Source organism: Macrotis lagotis, chromosome 2 (genome assembly GCF_037893015.1).
Source record: "Macrotis lagotis isolate mMagLag1 chromosome 2, bilby.v1.9.chrom.fasta, whole genome shotgun sequence".
NCBI classification, from domain to species: domain Eukaryota; kingdom Metazoa; phylum Chordata; class Mammalia; order Peramelemorphia; family Peramelidae; genus Macrotis; species Macrotis lagotis.
The window spans coordinates 35,270,459-35,286,178 of record NC_133659.1 but is presented as its reverse complement, the minus strand read 5'-3'; the positions used below and the strand labels follow the sequence as shown (position 1 = coordinate 35,286,178).

The window sequence follows — 15,720 nt, the reverse complement described above, 5'->3', positions numbered from 1 at the left end:
ACATGGGAGTGATGATCAGTCTTGAAGGACTTGCTCATTCCATCAGTGCAACAATCGGGAGCAATTTTGGGCTGTCTGCAAAGGAGAGTACCATCTGTATCCAGTTAAGGAGCTGTGGAGTTTGAACAAAGTTCAAGGACTATTCCCTTTAATTTAGAAAAAAACAGATATCTTATTGTCTGATCTTGTTACCTCTTAGAATTCTTGTCTCTTCTCTAAGGATATGATTTCTCTCTCATAACACCCAATTTGGATCAAGGTACAACATGGAAACAAAGTAAAGACTGACAGATTGCTTTCCGTGGGGGGTGGGGGGAGGGAATTATGATTGAAGGGAAAATTGTAAAACTCAAATAATATCTTTAATAAAAATTAAGAAAAAAGAATAAAAAGAAAAGAAAAAAGAAAAAAAGAAAAAATAACGAAAAGCTCTGATGGGAAGATTAATTTAGTGTGGTTTTCACAAAGAAATAACTGAATACAAGAGCCAATTCTAAAGAAAGTTTTCCTGTCACCCTCCCTTCCCAATGAATTATTATTTTTCTCTTCAAATGATCTTCTATTTACTTTTCTACCTGCATGTTGCATCTTCCTGGAATACATAAGCAGTTTTAGCTCCACATTTGTCTCTGTATCCCAAAGGCCTAAGGCAGTTTTAAACACAGTAGATGCTAAATAAAAGTATGTAAATTGAATTGAAAAATGGTCAGCATCAGGCTTAGGATTTGGTCAACAGAAGTCTATAATTTTATTTATTTTTTTTGCAAGGCAAATGGGATTAAGTGGCTTGTCCAAAGCCACACAGCTAGGTAATTATGAAGTGTCTGAGGCCAGATTTGAACTCTGGTCCTCCTGACTCTAGGACCAGTGCTCTATCCACTGTGCCATCTAGTCACCCAAGAAGTCTATCATTTTATATGTTTCTACTAGGGTCTAGAAATTTAGGATAAACATAAATATCAATTAAGCAAAACCTTTTCTATGCAAAATTTACAAATGTCTGTTTTTAGCTTTTGGCATCAGACACAGACACATACAGGTGAATCTTATATGGAAGAAAGAAATCCTGGCTGCTACTTATTTTCAGTCTTTCCTATTTCTCAAAGCATTTATTTTCCATACCATCCATTTTAGAACGTGATTTTTTTTAGGTTTTTGCAAGGCAAATGGGGTTAAGTGGCTTGCCCAAGGCCACACAGCTAGATAATTATTAAGTATCTGAGACCGGATTTGAACCCAGGTACTCCTGACTCCAGGGCCAGTGCTTTATCCACTATGCCACCTAGCCACCCCAACATGATTATTTTTTTTAGTCTCTAACTCAATGTGTCTACTATGTCCGTAGCATATTAAACTTGTAGCCTTCTGAAGGCAGAAACCATGGCATATGAATTAATAACTCACTACAAGGGGCAGCTAGGTGGCGCAGTGGATAAAGCACCGGCCCTGGAGTCAGGAGTACATGAGTTCAAATCTGGCTTCAGACACTTAGCTTTGGGCAAGCCACTTAACCCCATTGCCTTGCAACCCCCCCCCCCAAAAAAAGTATATGCTCCAAATGCTTTAGTATCCAAATCCATAAAGGAAACATCATCTGAGCTACAAGAAGGCAAAAAGAATTACCCAGTAGTGACAGGAGAATTCAATAACTCTCTCTCAGGTTTGGATAAATCTAACAGAAAAATAAACAAATGGTAAAATATAGGACTAAAAAAATTGCAGAGAAACAAGTTAAAAAGACTTTGGCATCCTCTAAATAGAACAGTAAAAGAATATACAGATTTTTAGCACCACATGGAACTTTTACAAAAATTTTCTATGTGTTAAGAGTAAAGAAATATTACAAATAAATATAAAGGGGAAGAAAAAATTAAGTAGATTTTAACCTTAATAAATAATATACAATAAAAATCAGTAAGTGGTTCAAGGGCTACAAGCAAAAGGATAACAGACCCAGATGGAGACTTAAGAGTGAAATTCTAAAAAAAAAATGAGTGAGTCATGTAAAGATTGGCAAATTGCCTTCTGTGGGGGTGGGGGAAGGGAAGTAAGATTAGAGGAAAAATTGTAAAACTCAAAATAAATAAAAACTTTTTAAAAAATGAGTGAGTCAAAGAACAAAACAGAAATAATAACTATGTAAAAGAAAATGATAATGAGGAAACAGTCATCAAGATTTCTGGGATGCAGCTAAAGTAAACCTCAAAAAAATCATTTCCTTACAAACGTATATCAAAACAGAAAAGGATTAATGAACTGAAAATTTATTTTTTATTATTTAGTTGGGTTTTATTTTTTTAGATTTTTCAAGGCAATGGGCTTAAGTGGTTTGCCCAAGGCCACAAGGCTAGATAATTATTAAGTGTCTGAGGTCGGATTTGGACCCACGTACTCCCGACTCCAAGGCCAGTGCTCTATTCACTGCACTAACTAACCGCCCCTAGAAAATTTATTTTAAAAAAATTAGAACTTCAACAAATAATCAAATGTAAAATAAGTACAAATGAGTACAAATAAATATTAGAATTTAGAGGAAAATAAATTCAAAACAAAAAATAGAATGTTGACTAAAACCAAAAGCTGGCTCTTTGAAAAAATTAATATAATTTATATACCCTTAACTAATTTGATTAAGAGAGCAGAATGTCAAATTAATAAAATAGCAAATGAGCCTGATGAGATCATAGCAAAACCAGAGGAAAAAAAATAATCAGAACACATTAAGCATAGCTATGTGCTAACAAAATTGAAAGCAGAAAAAAATATATCTTAAAAAATATGAAACAGTTAAACTATCAGAAATCCAAATTGAGATCTTACCTCACAAAAGAGAACAGATGCAGCTGTAAAGGGACTATCAAAGAAAAATAAGATCTCATGACTGGAGTTTGCTTTATTTTACAGTAACTGTGGGGTGGCTAGGTGGCATGGGGGCGGCTACTGGCCTTGGAGTCAGGAGTACCTGAATTCAAATCTGGCCTCAGACACTTAATAATTACCTAGCCATGTGGCCTTGGGCAAGCCACTTAACCCCATTGCCTTAGAAAATCTAAAAAAAAAAGTGTATTTTATAGTAACTGTACTCCTTGTATTTTACAAGAACTATTTTGTATTTCTCCATTGAAAAACACAATAAAGAAATTTTAATTAGAAATTTTAATTTTTAAAATTAAAAAAATTTAATTTTCCCTCCCCCCACAAAAGGAACTACCAAAGGAAAAAACTTCTAGTTGGTTTCACAGGAAAATTCTGTCAATACACATCCCTAACAAATTATTCTTAAAAACTGAGAAAAAAGCACCATATCAGAATCCTTTTATGAGAATCCAGTCCTAATTCCCAAAGCAGGAAAAGAAAAAACAGAAAGAAAACTATAGGCCTATATTATTAATGAATATGACTCAAAAATTTTATCAGGGGCTGCTGGTTAGAGCATGGATAGAGCACCGGCCATGGAGTCAGGACCTGAGTTCAAATTAGGACTCAGAAACTTAATAAATGTCTAGCTGTGTGACCTTGGGCAAGTCACTTAAGCCCATTGCCTTAAATAAATAAAAAAAAGTAGAAAAAAATTAAAAACAAAAATTTTCAACAAAATCCTGTTCAGAGAGTCTATAATATATATGACCAACAAAGTCTATCAGCAAGCGTTAGAAAGAAAAATTTCAATTAAAGTAACTGTAAACAACATAAAATACTTGGGAATCTACCTCCCAGGACAAATCCAGAATCTATATGAACAATTACAAAACACTTTTCACACAAATAAAGTCAGACCTAAACAAATGGAAAAATATAAATTGCTCATGGTTAGGCCAAGCTAATATAATAAAAATGACAAGTCTATTCAAATTAAATTACTTAATTAAAGTCATACCAAACTACCAAAACTATTTTACAGAGTTAAAAAAAAATAGTAACAAAATTCAACTGGAGAAACAAAAGGTCAAGAATATCAAGGGAATTAATTTTTTTAAAAAAATGCAAACGATGGTGGTTTAGTTGTACCAGATATAAAATTATATTATAAAACAGCTGGTACTAAGAAAACAGAGAAGTAGATCAGAGGAATAGATTAGGTACAAAGGAAACATAATAAATTATTATAATCATCTACTGTTTGATAAAACCTAAAGACTCTAGCTTCTGGGATAAGAACTCACTATTTGACAAAAACTGCTAGGAAAACTGGAAAAAAGTATGACAAAAAAAACTAGGAATAGACCCACATTTCACATCCTATACCAAAATAAGGTGGAAATGGGTACAGAATTTAGACAAAGGATGATACCATAAGCCAATTAAGAGAAAAAGAAATAGTCTATCTGTCAGATCTATGGAGAAAGGAGTTTATGGTCAAACGAGATAGAGCACTTTATAATTACAACATGGATGAGTCTGACTACATTAAACTAAAAAAGGTTTTGCACAAACAAAACCAGTGTAGCCAAGATTAGAAGGAATGCAGAAAACTGAGAAACAATTTTCACAACAGGATTGATTTCTAAAATATATAGCGAATTCAGTCAAATTTATAAGAACACAAGCCATTCTCCAATTGATAAACGGTCAAAAGATATGAGCAAGTAGGGGGCAGCTAGGTGGCCCAGTACATAGAGCAGTGGTCCTAGAGTCAGGAGGACCCAAATTCAAGACACTTAACAATTACCTAGCTGCATAACCTTGGGCAAGTCACTTAACCCCAATGCTTGTTAAAAAAAAAAAAAAAGGATGTGAGCAAGATATCTATAGTCATATGAAAAAATGTTCCAAATCATTATTGAGTAAAGAAATGGAAATTAAAACAACACTGACCTCACACTTATCAGATTGGCTAAGATAACAAAAAAGAAAAATAACTACTGTCAATGTGGAACAACCGGGACACTAATGCTTTGTCAGTGGAGTTGTGAACTGATCCAACCATTCTGAAGAGTAATTGGAACTATGTTCAAAGGTAATAAAACTGTACATGCCCTTTAATCCAGCAATACCACTACCTGGTCTGTGTCCCAAAGACATCCTAAATTGAGAGAATGGTCATCAGTTAGGAATGGCTAAACAAGTTATGCTTTGTGAATGTTATAGAATAATACTGTACTATAAGAAATCATGAGCAATCAGACTTTAGAGAAGCCTAGAAAGACTTGTATGAACTGATGTTGAGTGAAGTGAGCAGAACCAGGAAAACACTGTACACATTAACAAAAACATGGTGAGGTGAATCAACTATTAAGGATGCATTTCCTCTGAGCAATTCAGTGATCAAAGACAACTCTGAGAGATCTGTTATGGATGATGACATCCGCATCCAGAAAAACAAACAAAAAAACGATTAAAAACTTCAGAATTTGAATGTAAAGCATACTGTGTTCACTTTAAAAATTTCTTTTATGTTTTTGCTTTCTTACTCATGTTTATTTCCCCCTTAGTATTTGAATTCCTCTTTCACAACATGACTAATATGGAAATATATTGAACACAATTGTATGTGTACAACTTTTACCAGACTGTTAGGATGGGAGGGTGGTAGAAAATGTAGAACTCATAAACTTGCAAATGAATGAATGTTGTATGTAATTAGAAAAAAATAATTTAAAAAATCTACAGTAATTTAGATAAGAAATCATTCATTACCCTTCACTGGAAAAATACTAGAAATGCAATTAGAGTTTAACACTTCAGAAAACAATCAACATAATCAATAATATTAAAACCCAAAACATCAAAAACTATATGATTAGTACAACAGAGGAAGAAAAACTTACAATTTTTTTTAAAGGTTAAAAAGTCTACAAAGTATAAGGATGGAAAGATCTTTTTTAACAATCAGAAAACCATTTATCTAAAACCAAAAAGAAACATCACATGCAATGGGGAAACACTTGGATTTTTCGAATAAAAACAAGAGAGAAAAAGCAAAGCCCACTCTCCTCACTATAACTTCATATAGTTCTGGAAATGCTAGCAATAGCAATAACAAGGAAAAAAAATTAAAAGCACATTGAAAGGGGGCAGCTAGGTGGCACAGTGGATAGAGCACCAGCCCTGGTGTCAGGAGGACCGGAGTTCAAATCTGGCCTCAGACACTTAATAAGCACCTAGCTGTGTAACAATGGGTAAGTAACTTAACTCCACTGCATTGCAAAAAACAAACAAAAAACAACAAAAAGCACATAGATGTGTGGCCTTGGGCAAGCCACTTAACCCCGTTTGCCTTGCAAAAAAAAAAAAGCACATAGACCGGTAAAGAGGAGACAAAACTATTCCAATTTGCTGATGACATGGTAGTTTACTTGGAAAATCCTACAGAAATGACAAAGAGACTAGCTTCAGCAAAATTGCAGGTTACAAAATTAATCCTCAGAAATCATTAGCATAAATGCAAAAAACAAGAAGCAATAATAGAAAAGGAAAATCTCATTCCATATAATGAAACAACACACAAAGAATCTGAGGGGAAAGGCACATAAAGGACTTGGATAGTAAATATCTAAGTGTTTCTTAGAAAAAAGAAAAATGTAAATGTCTAGCACCCAGCACAGACCAGCACTAGGAGTAGTGTTATACGCATACTTTATTATTAATCCTCACAACAACCCTGGGAGAGAGGTGCTATTATTATCACCATTTCGCAGATGAGGAAACTGGACCATGGACACATAGCCATTAAGTATCAAAGGTTGGATTCTGAATTCTGGTATTCCTAACTCTAGGCCTATCACTGTATCTCCTGCATCATCTGAACTCCTCAAAACAGTTGTAGGAATATTCAGTGATTATGGCTAAAAATGACAAAATTACCAAAATTAATCTACACTTTTAATGCCATAAGAAACAAATTACCAAGGGAACATTTTACATGACTAGACAGAATAATAACAAAATTCATTGGAAAAACTAAATACCTAAAATTTTAAGAGAAATAACAAAAAAGAAGTAGAGATGAATGAGAAACAGCACTTGTGTGCTCACCCTATGTTACAGGCAGTAGTGATCAACACCACTAGGTATTAGTTAAAAAAAATCAACAAATCACTGGAACAAAATAGACAATAACCCAGTGTTTGATAAAGGGAAAAATAAATACTCTAGGGAAAAAACTTCCTAATGGATATCATCAATATTAGACTATTTTAAAAATTAGAAAAGAAACAGGTTCTATACTCCTTACAAAGAACAAAGTTCTTTGTTCTTAACTAAACAAGAAATAAAGGCAATTAAAAAAAAACTCTGATTACTTGAAACTGAAAAACTTCTGCATAGATAAAATTAGCGTATCTGGGATATGATGGGAAGTGACCTAAAAGGAAAATATATACATATAGTTTTCCTTCCTTACAAACCCTTAAACACTATATATTATCTTCGAGGGAAAATGTATGTGTGTCAATATTTCCTGTTAAAATGTTGTGCTTTTCCAAACAATGATGAACCACAGATATGGCTCCCTCTCTTCTAACCCTGACTGACTCTAACTTACTGAGAAGGCAGCACAGCACAGTGGAAAGAATGCTGGCTGTCAGAAGATACAAGACTTTCATTACCACCTGTGTAACTTGAGGTAAGTCAGTCCTCTAGTTTTCAGTTTGTTCTCCTGTAAAATGAGGACATGAACTCTTAAGATCCTCCTCAAGAAGCCCAAGTCTTAAAACATGGTCTAGGTCCTAGAGGCAGAAACAATATACGTAAGCAGGCCTTTTAGTCCCAAGTTCTGGTACAGCTCCTAGTAGGGTCACCTAAACAGTTTTGTTCCTTGAACCCATGGCTCTCATGCTTTTCACCCTAAAGCAGTTTGCAGCTCTTGAAGTGCCTGGGGGAAGGGGAGAGAGAACTTGAAGGAGGAAGAAGGGAAAAGTGAGGAAAGGGGATCAGTACTGAAGGTGGAGTCAGTCTTTTATGCCTCTCCCAGGACCTCCCTAACACAGTAAGCTGTTCAAAAGAAGCGAATATTGATCAATTATGTAAATGACTTCTATATTTCCTATCAAATCAATAACATACAACCCATTTCTCTCCTATATTCTAATCAATACAGGGCACACTTTAGAATTTGGACCCTTGAGGGTGATGATCAACCTTGATGGACTTGCTCATTCCATCAGTGCAACAATCAGGGACAATTTTGGGCTGTCTACAATGCAGATTCTGTATCCAGAGAAAGAATTATGGAGTTTGAACAAAGACCAAAGACTATTACCTTTAATTTAGAAAAATAAAACCTATTATCTTACTATGCAATTCTGCTGTCTCTTATACTTTATTTTTCTTCTTTAAGGATACAATTTCTCCCTCATCACCTTCAACTTAGATCAATGTATACCATGGAAACAATGTAAAGACTAACAGACTGCCTTCTGTGGGGGTGGAGGGAGGGAAGCAAGAATGAGGGAAAAATTGTAAAACTAAAAATAAATAGAATCCTAGAGAAAAAAAAGAATTTGGACCTTTAAGAACTTCATTATTAGTAATACTACTAAAAATAGCTCACATTTCTATAGTTTCTATTGTGTGCTAAGGGATCCACAACAATAATCTCATTTGATCCTCATAAAAAACCTAGGAGGAACACTATTATCCCCATTTTTTTTTAATTTATTCAAGGCAATGGGGTTAAGTGACTTGCCCAAGGTAACACTAGGCAATTAAGTGTCTGAACTCAGTCCTCCTGATTCCAGGACCACTGCTCTATCCATTGCACCACCCAGCTGCCCCTCCCATTTTATATTTGATGAAACTGAGGCACCCAGAGGTGAAGTGATTTGCCCAGGTTCATACTACTGATGAGTGTCTGAGGCCTTCCTCACTTGAAGTCTGGGGCTCTCTACCCACTATATGGGTCATAGGCTGGTGAGTTCATAAGGAGCAGGCTCCCCTCTTAGCCCCTAGGGAGCCCTCCCCTCAAACTGTTCTGCCAATGCCCTCTCTTAATTTGGTGCTGATGTCCCTCCCTCCATCTCTTCCCACTTAGTGGAGAACCCAGAGTCTCCCAGGACCAAGCCCCTTCCCTTCTTCTATCAGGAATACTAGGCATTACCATCTGCCTAAGGAGGAAAAACATTTTTTATCTTTCCTTTAACTAATTCCTCCTTTAGATGTTAGCTATCCCAATTAGGATACAAGGTTCTTGAAAGCAAAAGTTCTCATTTAAAAAAAAAGTTGTTACTGAAATCTTTGGTTTTATAACTGTCTCAAAGTTTCATTTGTACCCCCAGAAGTTGGCATAGTACGTGATACATTAGCACTTAAAGTAGTTTTCCATTCATTCCTAGTGAAGCAGCTCCTAAAATTCTGATCATACAACTTCTCTTCCTCAACTTCTGAAAACCTACTTTTCATTTCACTTTGGGCAAACACTAAAGAGTCATACCTTAGGTTTCACCATCTCATAACAACTGTATTACCTTTAATTTTCTGTTATTACAAAATCCTCCTCTCTGAGCACATCTATCACCAATATTTCCCATTGTCTCTATATGATGATCTCTGTGTGATGAGTCCCTCGAGCCATCCTTATTTTTCCTACTCTATGTCTCTGACTCTTCCATTCCCAGTTCTCCTAACCTTCTAAAGTTGCTGATCTGTTTCTCTCCATCCCTGGGTAATCATTCATCTGCTAGATATTGCTGAAAATTCTATAAAACAGTTCACTGAAGTCCTGATAAATGTGCTTTGGTTCCATAACTTTCTTGTTGCTCCTCCTAATCATGCCCCTTAATCATCTCATTCTGAACTTATTCTACATTCATTGAATTCACTTTCACTCAAAACCCCAATACAGCCAGATCTTCCATACTCAGCACAGATGACTTACATAAACAGAAACCCCCCAAAACAAATGACTTACCCTCCTACTTCCCAGGGAAGACCAGACATTTAATAAGAGCTTCCTTACGTCATTGAGATGTTTCTTATTTTCCTTCCTCTTTCCTTCCAATCACAATGAAAATTAGAAATTCTTCTAGATCTAATGATTCCACCTAGGCCCAAAAAATCCCCTTTATTCTTGCCTCTTACAGCCCTTTACTCAAGGGTCAATTGCTTCTCGCTCAAATATCTCCACACCTCCTAGACATCTATAGATGGGGAGAAAGAGAGAGAGAGAAAGAAGTGAGTTGTCCAGGTTCATATCATTTGTATCTCAAGCAGTACTTGAAATCAAGTCTTTCTGACTCCAAATCTGGTATTCTAAGCAGCCAGGTGATAAGAGTATACAGAGGAGAGCTGGAATCAGGGAGCCCCGAGCTTGAATGGAGCCCTGTTTAAGTCACTTCATCTCCATCTGGGGTCAATCACAGCCCTCACTTCCCAGAGTTACTTCAACACTGACTGAAAGTTCATTTCCTCCTCTTCCATTCCTCTCTTTCTTCTTCACTACTTTTTTCCTTTTTCCAAAGTTCTTCTAAAAGACACTATCTCAAATTCTTTTCTATAATCATTATTCTACTTAAACTTTCTTAAAGCTTACAATACCCTAGTTGCCTTTTATATGTCTTAATCCTCCTAAACATCTTGGAAGCACTCTTCCTTCTGAGATAGGGTAGCCATATGGTTCCCATCTCTCTTACTTGCTCCTTTTCTCCCATGAGGTCCTTACACAGGTCTTGTCCCCACAAAATAAATAATCCTTCTCTCACCACACCAAAGCTCCAATCCTTTAGGATCATGGATTTAGACCACAAGGAACCTCAAGTTAATTAAGACTAACCTCCTTATGTTAATTAAGTAAGGAAATTGAGGCCCAGAAAGACTTTTCCAGGGTCACAAAATTTATAAGCATCTCCCTCAGGATTCTGCCCCTCCAGGTCTCCCACAATCCCTTCTGGCCAGGCACAGTCACTAGACATTGCTCCTGCTTCACATTCAACTCCTCCTTTATCCTCCTTTCTTGCTCCCTCCTAGTTTTAGCTCCATTCCAAAGACCTTCACTCCACAATACCTTCTAGAGTATGGAAGAGAGATGAAGGGAAGGAAGGAAAAGAAAGAAAAAAAAATCAAAGAATAGCCCCCCAGTCTTGTAAAGAAGTACAGAGGCTTGTGTGGTTAGGAAGATAACTCCCTCTTCACATCAGCCTCTTATATAAATTAGCTTCCTTCCAATCTCAGTTCAAGTATGACTACCTCTCTTGACCCACTTCACTGCTAAGTGTTCTCTCCCTTCTAAAATGACACTTTTTTAGGTGGCGTAGTGGATAAAGCACCGGCCCTGGAGTCAGGAGTACCTGGGTTCAAATCCAGTCTCAGACACTTAATAATTCCCTAGCTGTGTGGCCTTGGGCAAGCCACTTAACCCCATTTGCCTTGCAAAAACCTAAAATAAAAAAATGTCCAAAACTAAATGCATTATCTTTCTCCTCAATTCCTTCATTTTCCTATTACAGTTGAAGACACCTTTCTCCTTCCTAGTCATCTAGGCTCACAACTGAGATATCAAACTTAATTTCTCATGATCACTTAGCCCACCCATCCAGTCTATTGCCAATTCAAGTCAATTTACCTTAACGACATCTCATATTCACCCCCTTCTCTCCTCTGACAATGCCATCCTGGAACAAGCCCTCATCACCTCAGACTTAGACTACTGAAAATAATAATATGCAAATAAGTATGTAATAGCTTATATTTTTCAAAATATATTCCCTCAACTTACTAAACTGGGAAGAAATAACAGATCAAGAAAAACAAGTTGGTCAGAGAAAGTAGAGTGAGAAAGGGCAAGGAATGCAGATCCTGTGGGTAGTAACAGAAAAACTGTTAGGGGTAGAAATCAAAACAAACTGCTTTTACAGTAGAACAGCTGACCCCAAAAGCAAAGATGAGAAAGACTAATTCAAAAATGATATGGGAAAAATTCAGGAAAGAAACCGATACTAAAAGGGAAAGTGAACCTTGCTTTCCCAATGATCAAAGGAAAACAAAGTCTTGACTTCTCTCACTACACTTCCTACTAGTAGTACACCCCTCCTCATCCTTACTAAACTACCAGACTTTCAATATATTCTAAACTTTTTAGAATTTTGCCTAAAGAATACACTGGAACTGAGTGAAGGACAGAGAGGATTCCCTACGAATAAATGTAATATAATCATTAGCATATGACCTTTAAAACATTTTCACTGGCTGTTCTAAGACCTTTCTTGCTTAGTTCTTATACCATAATTTCTGCCCAAATAAGATGTCAAGATGCCTTTACTTGCATGCTAAATGGGAATTTACAACTATAAGTATTCAGAGTACCTGAGATTTCTGAGGATACCATGATTCAAGTAATTAATTCAATCCCTATGAAGTTTCAAAGATTTCTCAAATATATGGAAAATGGTTTAATACTGAAATAAATTCATCTATTTTAATCCGGAGTACATTTCCTGTAGAATAGAACCCTTTTAAAATAATTTATTAGTTTAAAAGACATACCAGTGCATTTTTCCACTCAACTACCACCAAATATACTAAAAAACAAAGTTGGACTTTGTAAATGACTTTAAGGGAAACAAATAGTATTACAAAACAAGTCACTTTTAAACTACATAAATAAAACAAAATAGTTTAAAGATTTAATTTGTTACAGTTCCTCAATTATATAGCACTATTAAATCTGAAACTTACCTGTTCAAATTCATAACTCCTAATAATAAGTATTTTCAAGAAAGAGAAACCCACACTGAATAAGGAAAAAAAAAGTCACCATTCCACTTTCATCTACTTTCAACTCTACTGATTATTTACTCTCAAACAGATCTTTGGCACTCTGAACTAAACCATTCCTCAGCAGAATATAGGGGGGGTTTGCATGGTAAATTCTCAAATTTTGATTATCTCTGTAATAAAATTACTAAAGACAAAGAACTGATTGCCTTAAAGTATTTGAAAATTTTAAAGTATTGATTTGCTAAATTTTACTGGGACAGTATACTATGAATATAGACAAGCCATTGCCTGTGCTTTCACATTTTCAACATAAAAATAAATCTGGCACTTTAAAAGAAATAGAGGGAACCACTTCCAGGACACAGAGATTTGATCACTATTATTCTAAAACAAAAGGAAGTTCAGAAATTTGAGAGACAGTGGAACAGAATGGAAAGAGCACTTGATTTTCAGTAAAAAGACCTAGGATTGCATTCCAGCTCTACTACTACCTATCAGTATGAACTTGACAGGTTAATGCCTCTAAGTCTCAGGTTTCTATTTTCTAAAATAATGGATAAGTAATTCTAGACTTTACTCCTCACTGACGGTCTGTGTATCTTGCATGAGACCACTAGGAGTCACACAATTAGGTGAGGCATTCTATTCTAACCCACTCTTTCCACTATGTCCTCAGATTATAATTAACAAGCTTGCCCTTCATTTTAAACCTTACCCCTTTATGCTAGTTTTATTTTTTGGCCCTCAGCAAGACACTATTGGGAGCACTTTCTCTTGCATCCCTCAATTTGCTGGTCTCGTAAGTGGAATCAATTGAGTTTGCTCTCCAGTATCACTACTATCTATCTCTTGCACCATCACTCTTATTCTGAGGTTCATGTTATCCAAATTTATCATCCAATTCATATTCTGGCAGTCATTCCTTACTAACACTGAGGATACTCTCCCAAATTTCTCAATGAGTTCAGTACCTAGTTCATAGTTTCCATATCTACCCCAATTCTGCCCTCACACTAGGGAACTTCATCATATATGTTGTTTTAACCTTTAATATATCATTACCTCCCAGTTCTTGAATTCATTCAACTTTCATGACCCCCATTCTAATCTTCTCACATCTCACTCCCATTATATATCCCTGAGGCAATGTGCAAATACTTACTGCTAGAATGACAGAAGACAGCTCACTTAACTTCTCTTTGCCTCAATTTCCTGGTAAAAATATCAGGTCTGAATTCAACAGTCTCTGAAGATTGTTTTCTGGCTCCAAATCTGCAATTCTCAGCTACACACAGAAGTAGGCATACCTTGATCCTCCTATCATGCTCTCTAGATCAAGAATTCTGAAATTCCTTTATTTGCCAACAATCGTTCTCTCCCTTGGCTCTACTCTTCCAAACCTATTCTTCAACCTCATCATGGCCTTTCTGTACTTCCCTTAGGTTCTCACCTCTGTTCTGGCATCTTCCCTTCCCAATTTCAACCCCTTAATGGACCAGTTCAATTAGACACTATCCTCTACTTTCAAATACTTTGTTACTTTATTCTACTGCCTCTCAAACCTTGCCAACCCCAACCTTGGATCCTTCCTACTCTATGCCTATTGGCATACTGCTGAACAGAGATCAAAGAAGTCATCCAGCCAAGCTGTGTCCATTGGATAAGGTGGTATCTAATCTCGACTGTGTCCACATTGTTGCAAGGCAGTGCTTTTATGTCTCCATAACGGAATCTCTGTCTAACCCTCCACAATGGCTATTTCAAAGTCTTCCCTGCTCTGGATTCCCACAGTACCTGTTTTTCTTCTCTTTCTGCTATACCCTTCAAGCTTCCCTGAAAAGACAGAGGTCATTTGTTAAGTGCTCTCTTCCCTCTTCCTCATCTGACATTCTAGTTCCTATCTAACAGTGTGACATCATCTCCCATTATTCCTGCCTTCTGCATCCGGAGTCATCTCCAGTCATCCTGATCTATAGCTTGCCACTAGACTCAGATGGTTCCAGAGGAGGAAGTGATACTGGTGGCTTTGCATAGCGCTCTCCCTCACTTAAATCTGATTCACTGGCAAGTCATGGTATCAACTCCCTGATGTCATGGTCTTCTTCGGGAATGAAGGTCAAAAAGTAACAAACTTCAGTTTCTGGTAGAAGTAGCCTTTCTCCTTGCCAAGTCAACTCTATACATGCACCACTGATCCCAACCCCTCAGACCAGGACATTGCTTGTCTATCATTCCTCGCACAGTCATATATTCATATTCATCTTTATTCTCTCTCTCTCTCTCTCTCTCTCTCTCTCTCTCTCTCTCTCTCACACACACACACACACACACACACTCTCTCTCTCTCTCTCTCTCTCTCTCTCTCTCTCTCTCTCACACTCTTTTTCTCTCCTCAAAGACAGATTAGTATACATCCATGCCCATCAACTATCTTCCCTCCCAAGTCTGCCAAAGGACTTTACATTCAATTTGATAAGACTTCTTTCTCATTTTCAACTCACATTATGAGAAGACACATTATGGAAAAATATGGTCATTCATTGGTTACTCTCTATTCTTGCCACATGGCCAGCCCATATTTATTCCTTTTGTTCTCTATAGTTCCTCATTGGTCATATGTTGCAGTCTACTCAAATTCAACATTACAGTGCCTTCTCTGAGATTTTCATCTTAAGTTCTTGGGAGGCAGTGGTGTGCCATATAATAATGCTGGCAAAATGTTTATGCTTAAAAGATGGGTTTCCTTGATTAGGGAATAGCTAAACAAACTGTGGTATATGATGGATTAGAATTACTCTGTGTGTGTGTGTGTGTGTGTGTGTGTGTGTGTGTGTGTGTGTGAGAGAGAGAGAGAGAGAGAGAGAGAGAGAGAGAGAGAGAGAGAGAGAGAGTTAATGTGACTACAGAGAAGTAAGAAAAGTCTAACAAGCTCAGAGTTCACTAAACTTTGCTATATGGGATGGCTCTATAGGAAGATGCAGGTGAAGAGATACAGAGGGAAATTTAGATATAAAAATAAAAGAAAAAAATTTTAATTGGGGTTTGCTTTCATAGGAATATTGAAACTGC

The 15,720-nt window shown here is 36.5% G+C and overlaps 1 protein-coding gene across 10 annotated transcripts in view; it reads right to left on the bottom strand.

Moving 5' to 3' along the window:
• EVI5 (ecotropic viral integration site 5) overlaps nucleotides 1-15,720 on the bottom strand; it is a 195,548-nt gene that overhangs the window by 118,565 nt on the left and 61,263 nt on the right. The window contains exon 1 of one of the 10 annotated variants that reach the window (XM_074221675.1): nucleotides 12,610-14,430. The exons of the other annotated variants lie outside the window; for them this stretch is intronic. Within the exon in view, the coding sequence (XP_074077776.1) occupies nucleotides 12,610-12,623 (14 nt within the window). The 5' untranslated portion in view covers nucleotides 12,624-14,430. Of the gene's footprint in view, nucleotides 1-12,609; nucleotides 14,431-15,720 lie in introns of those variants that run through there. 10 annotated transcript variants of the gene reach the window in all.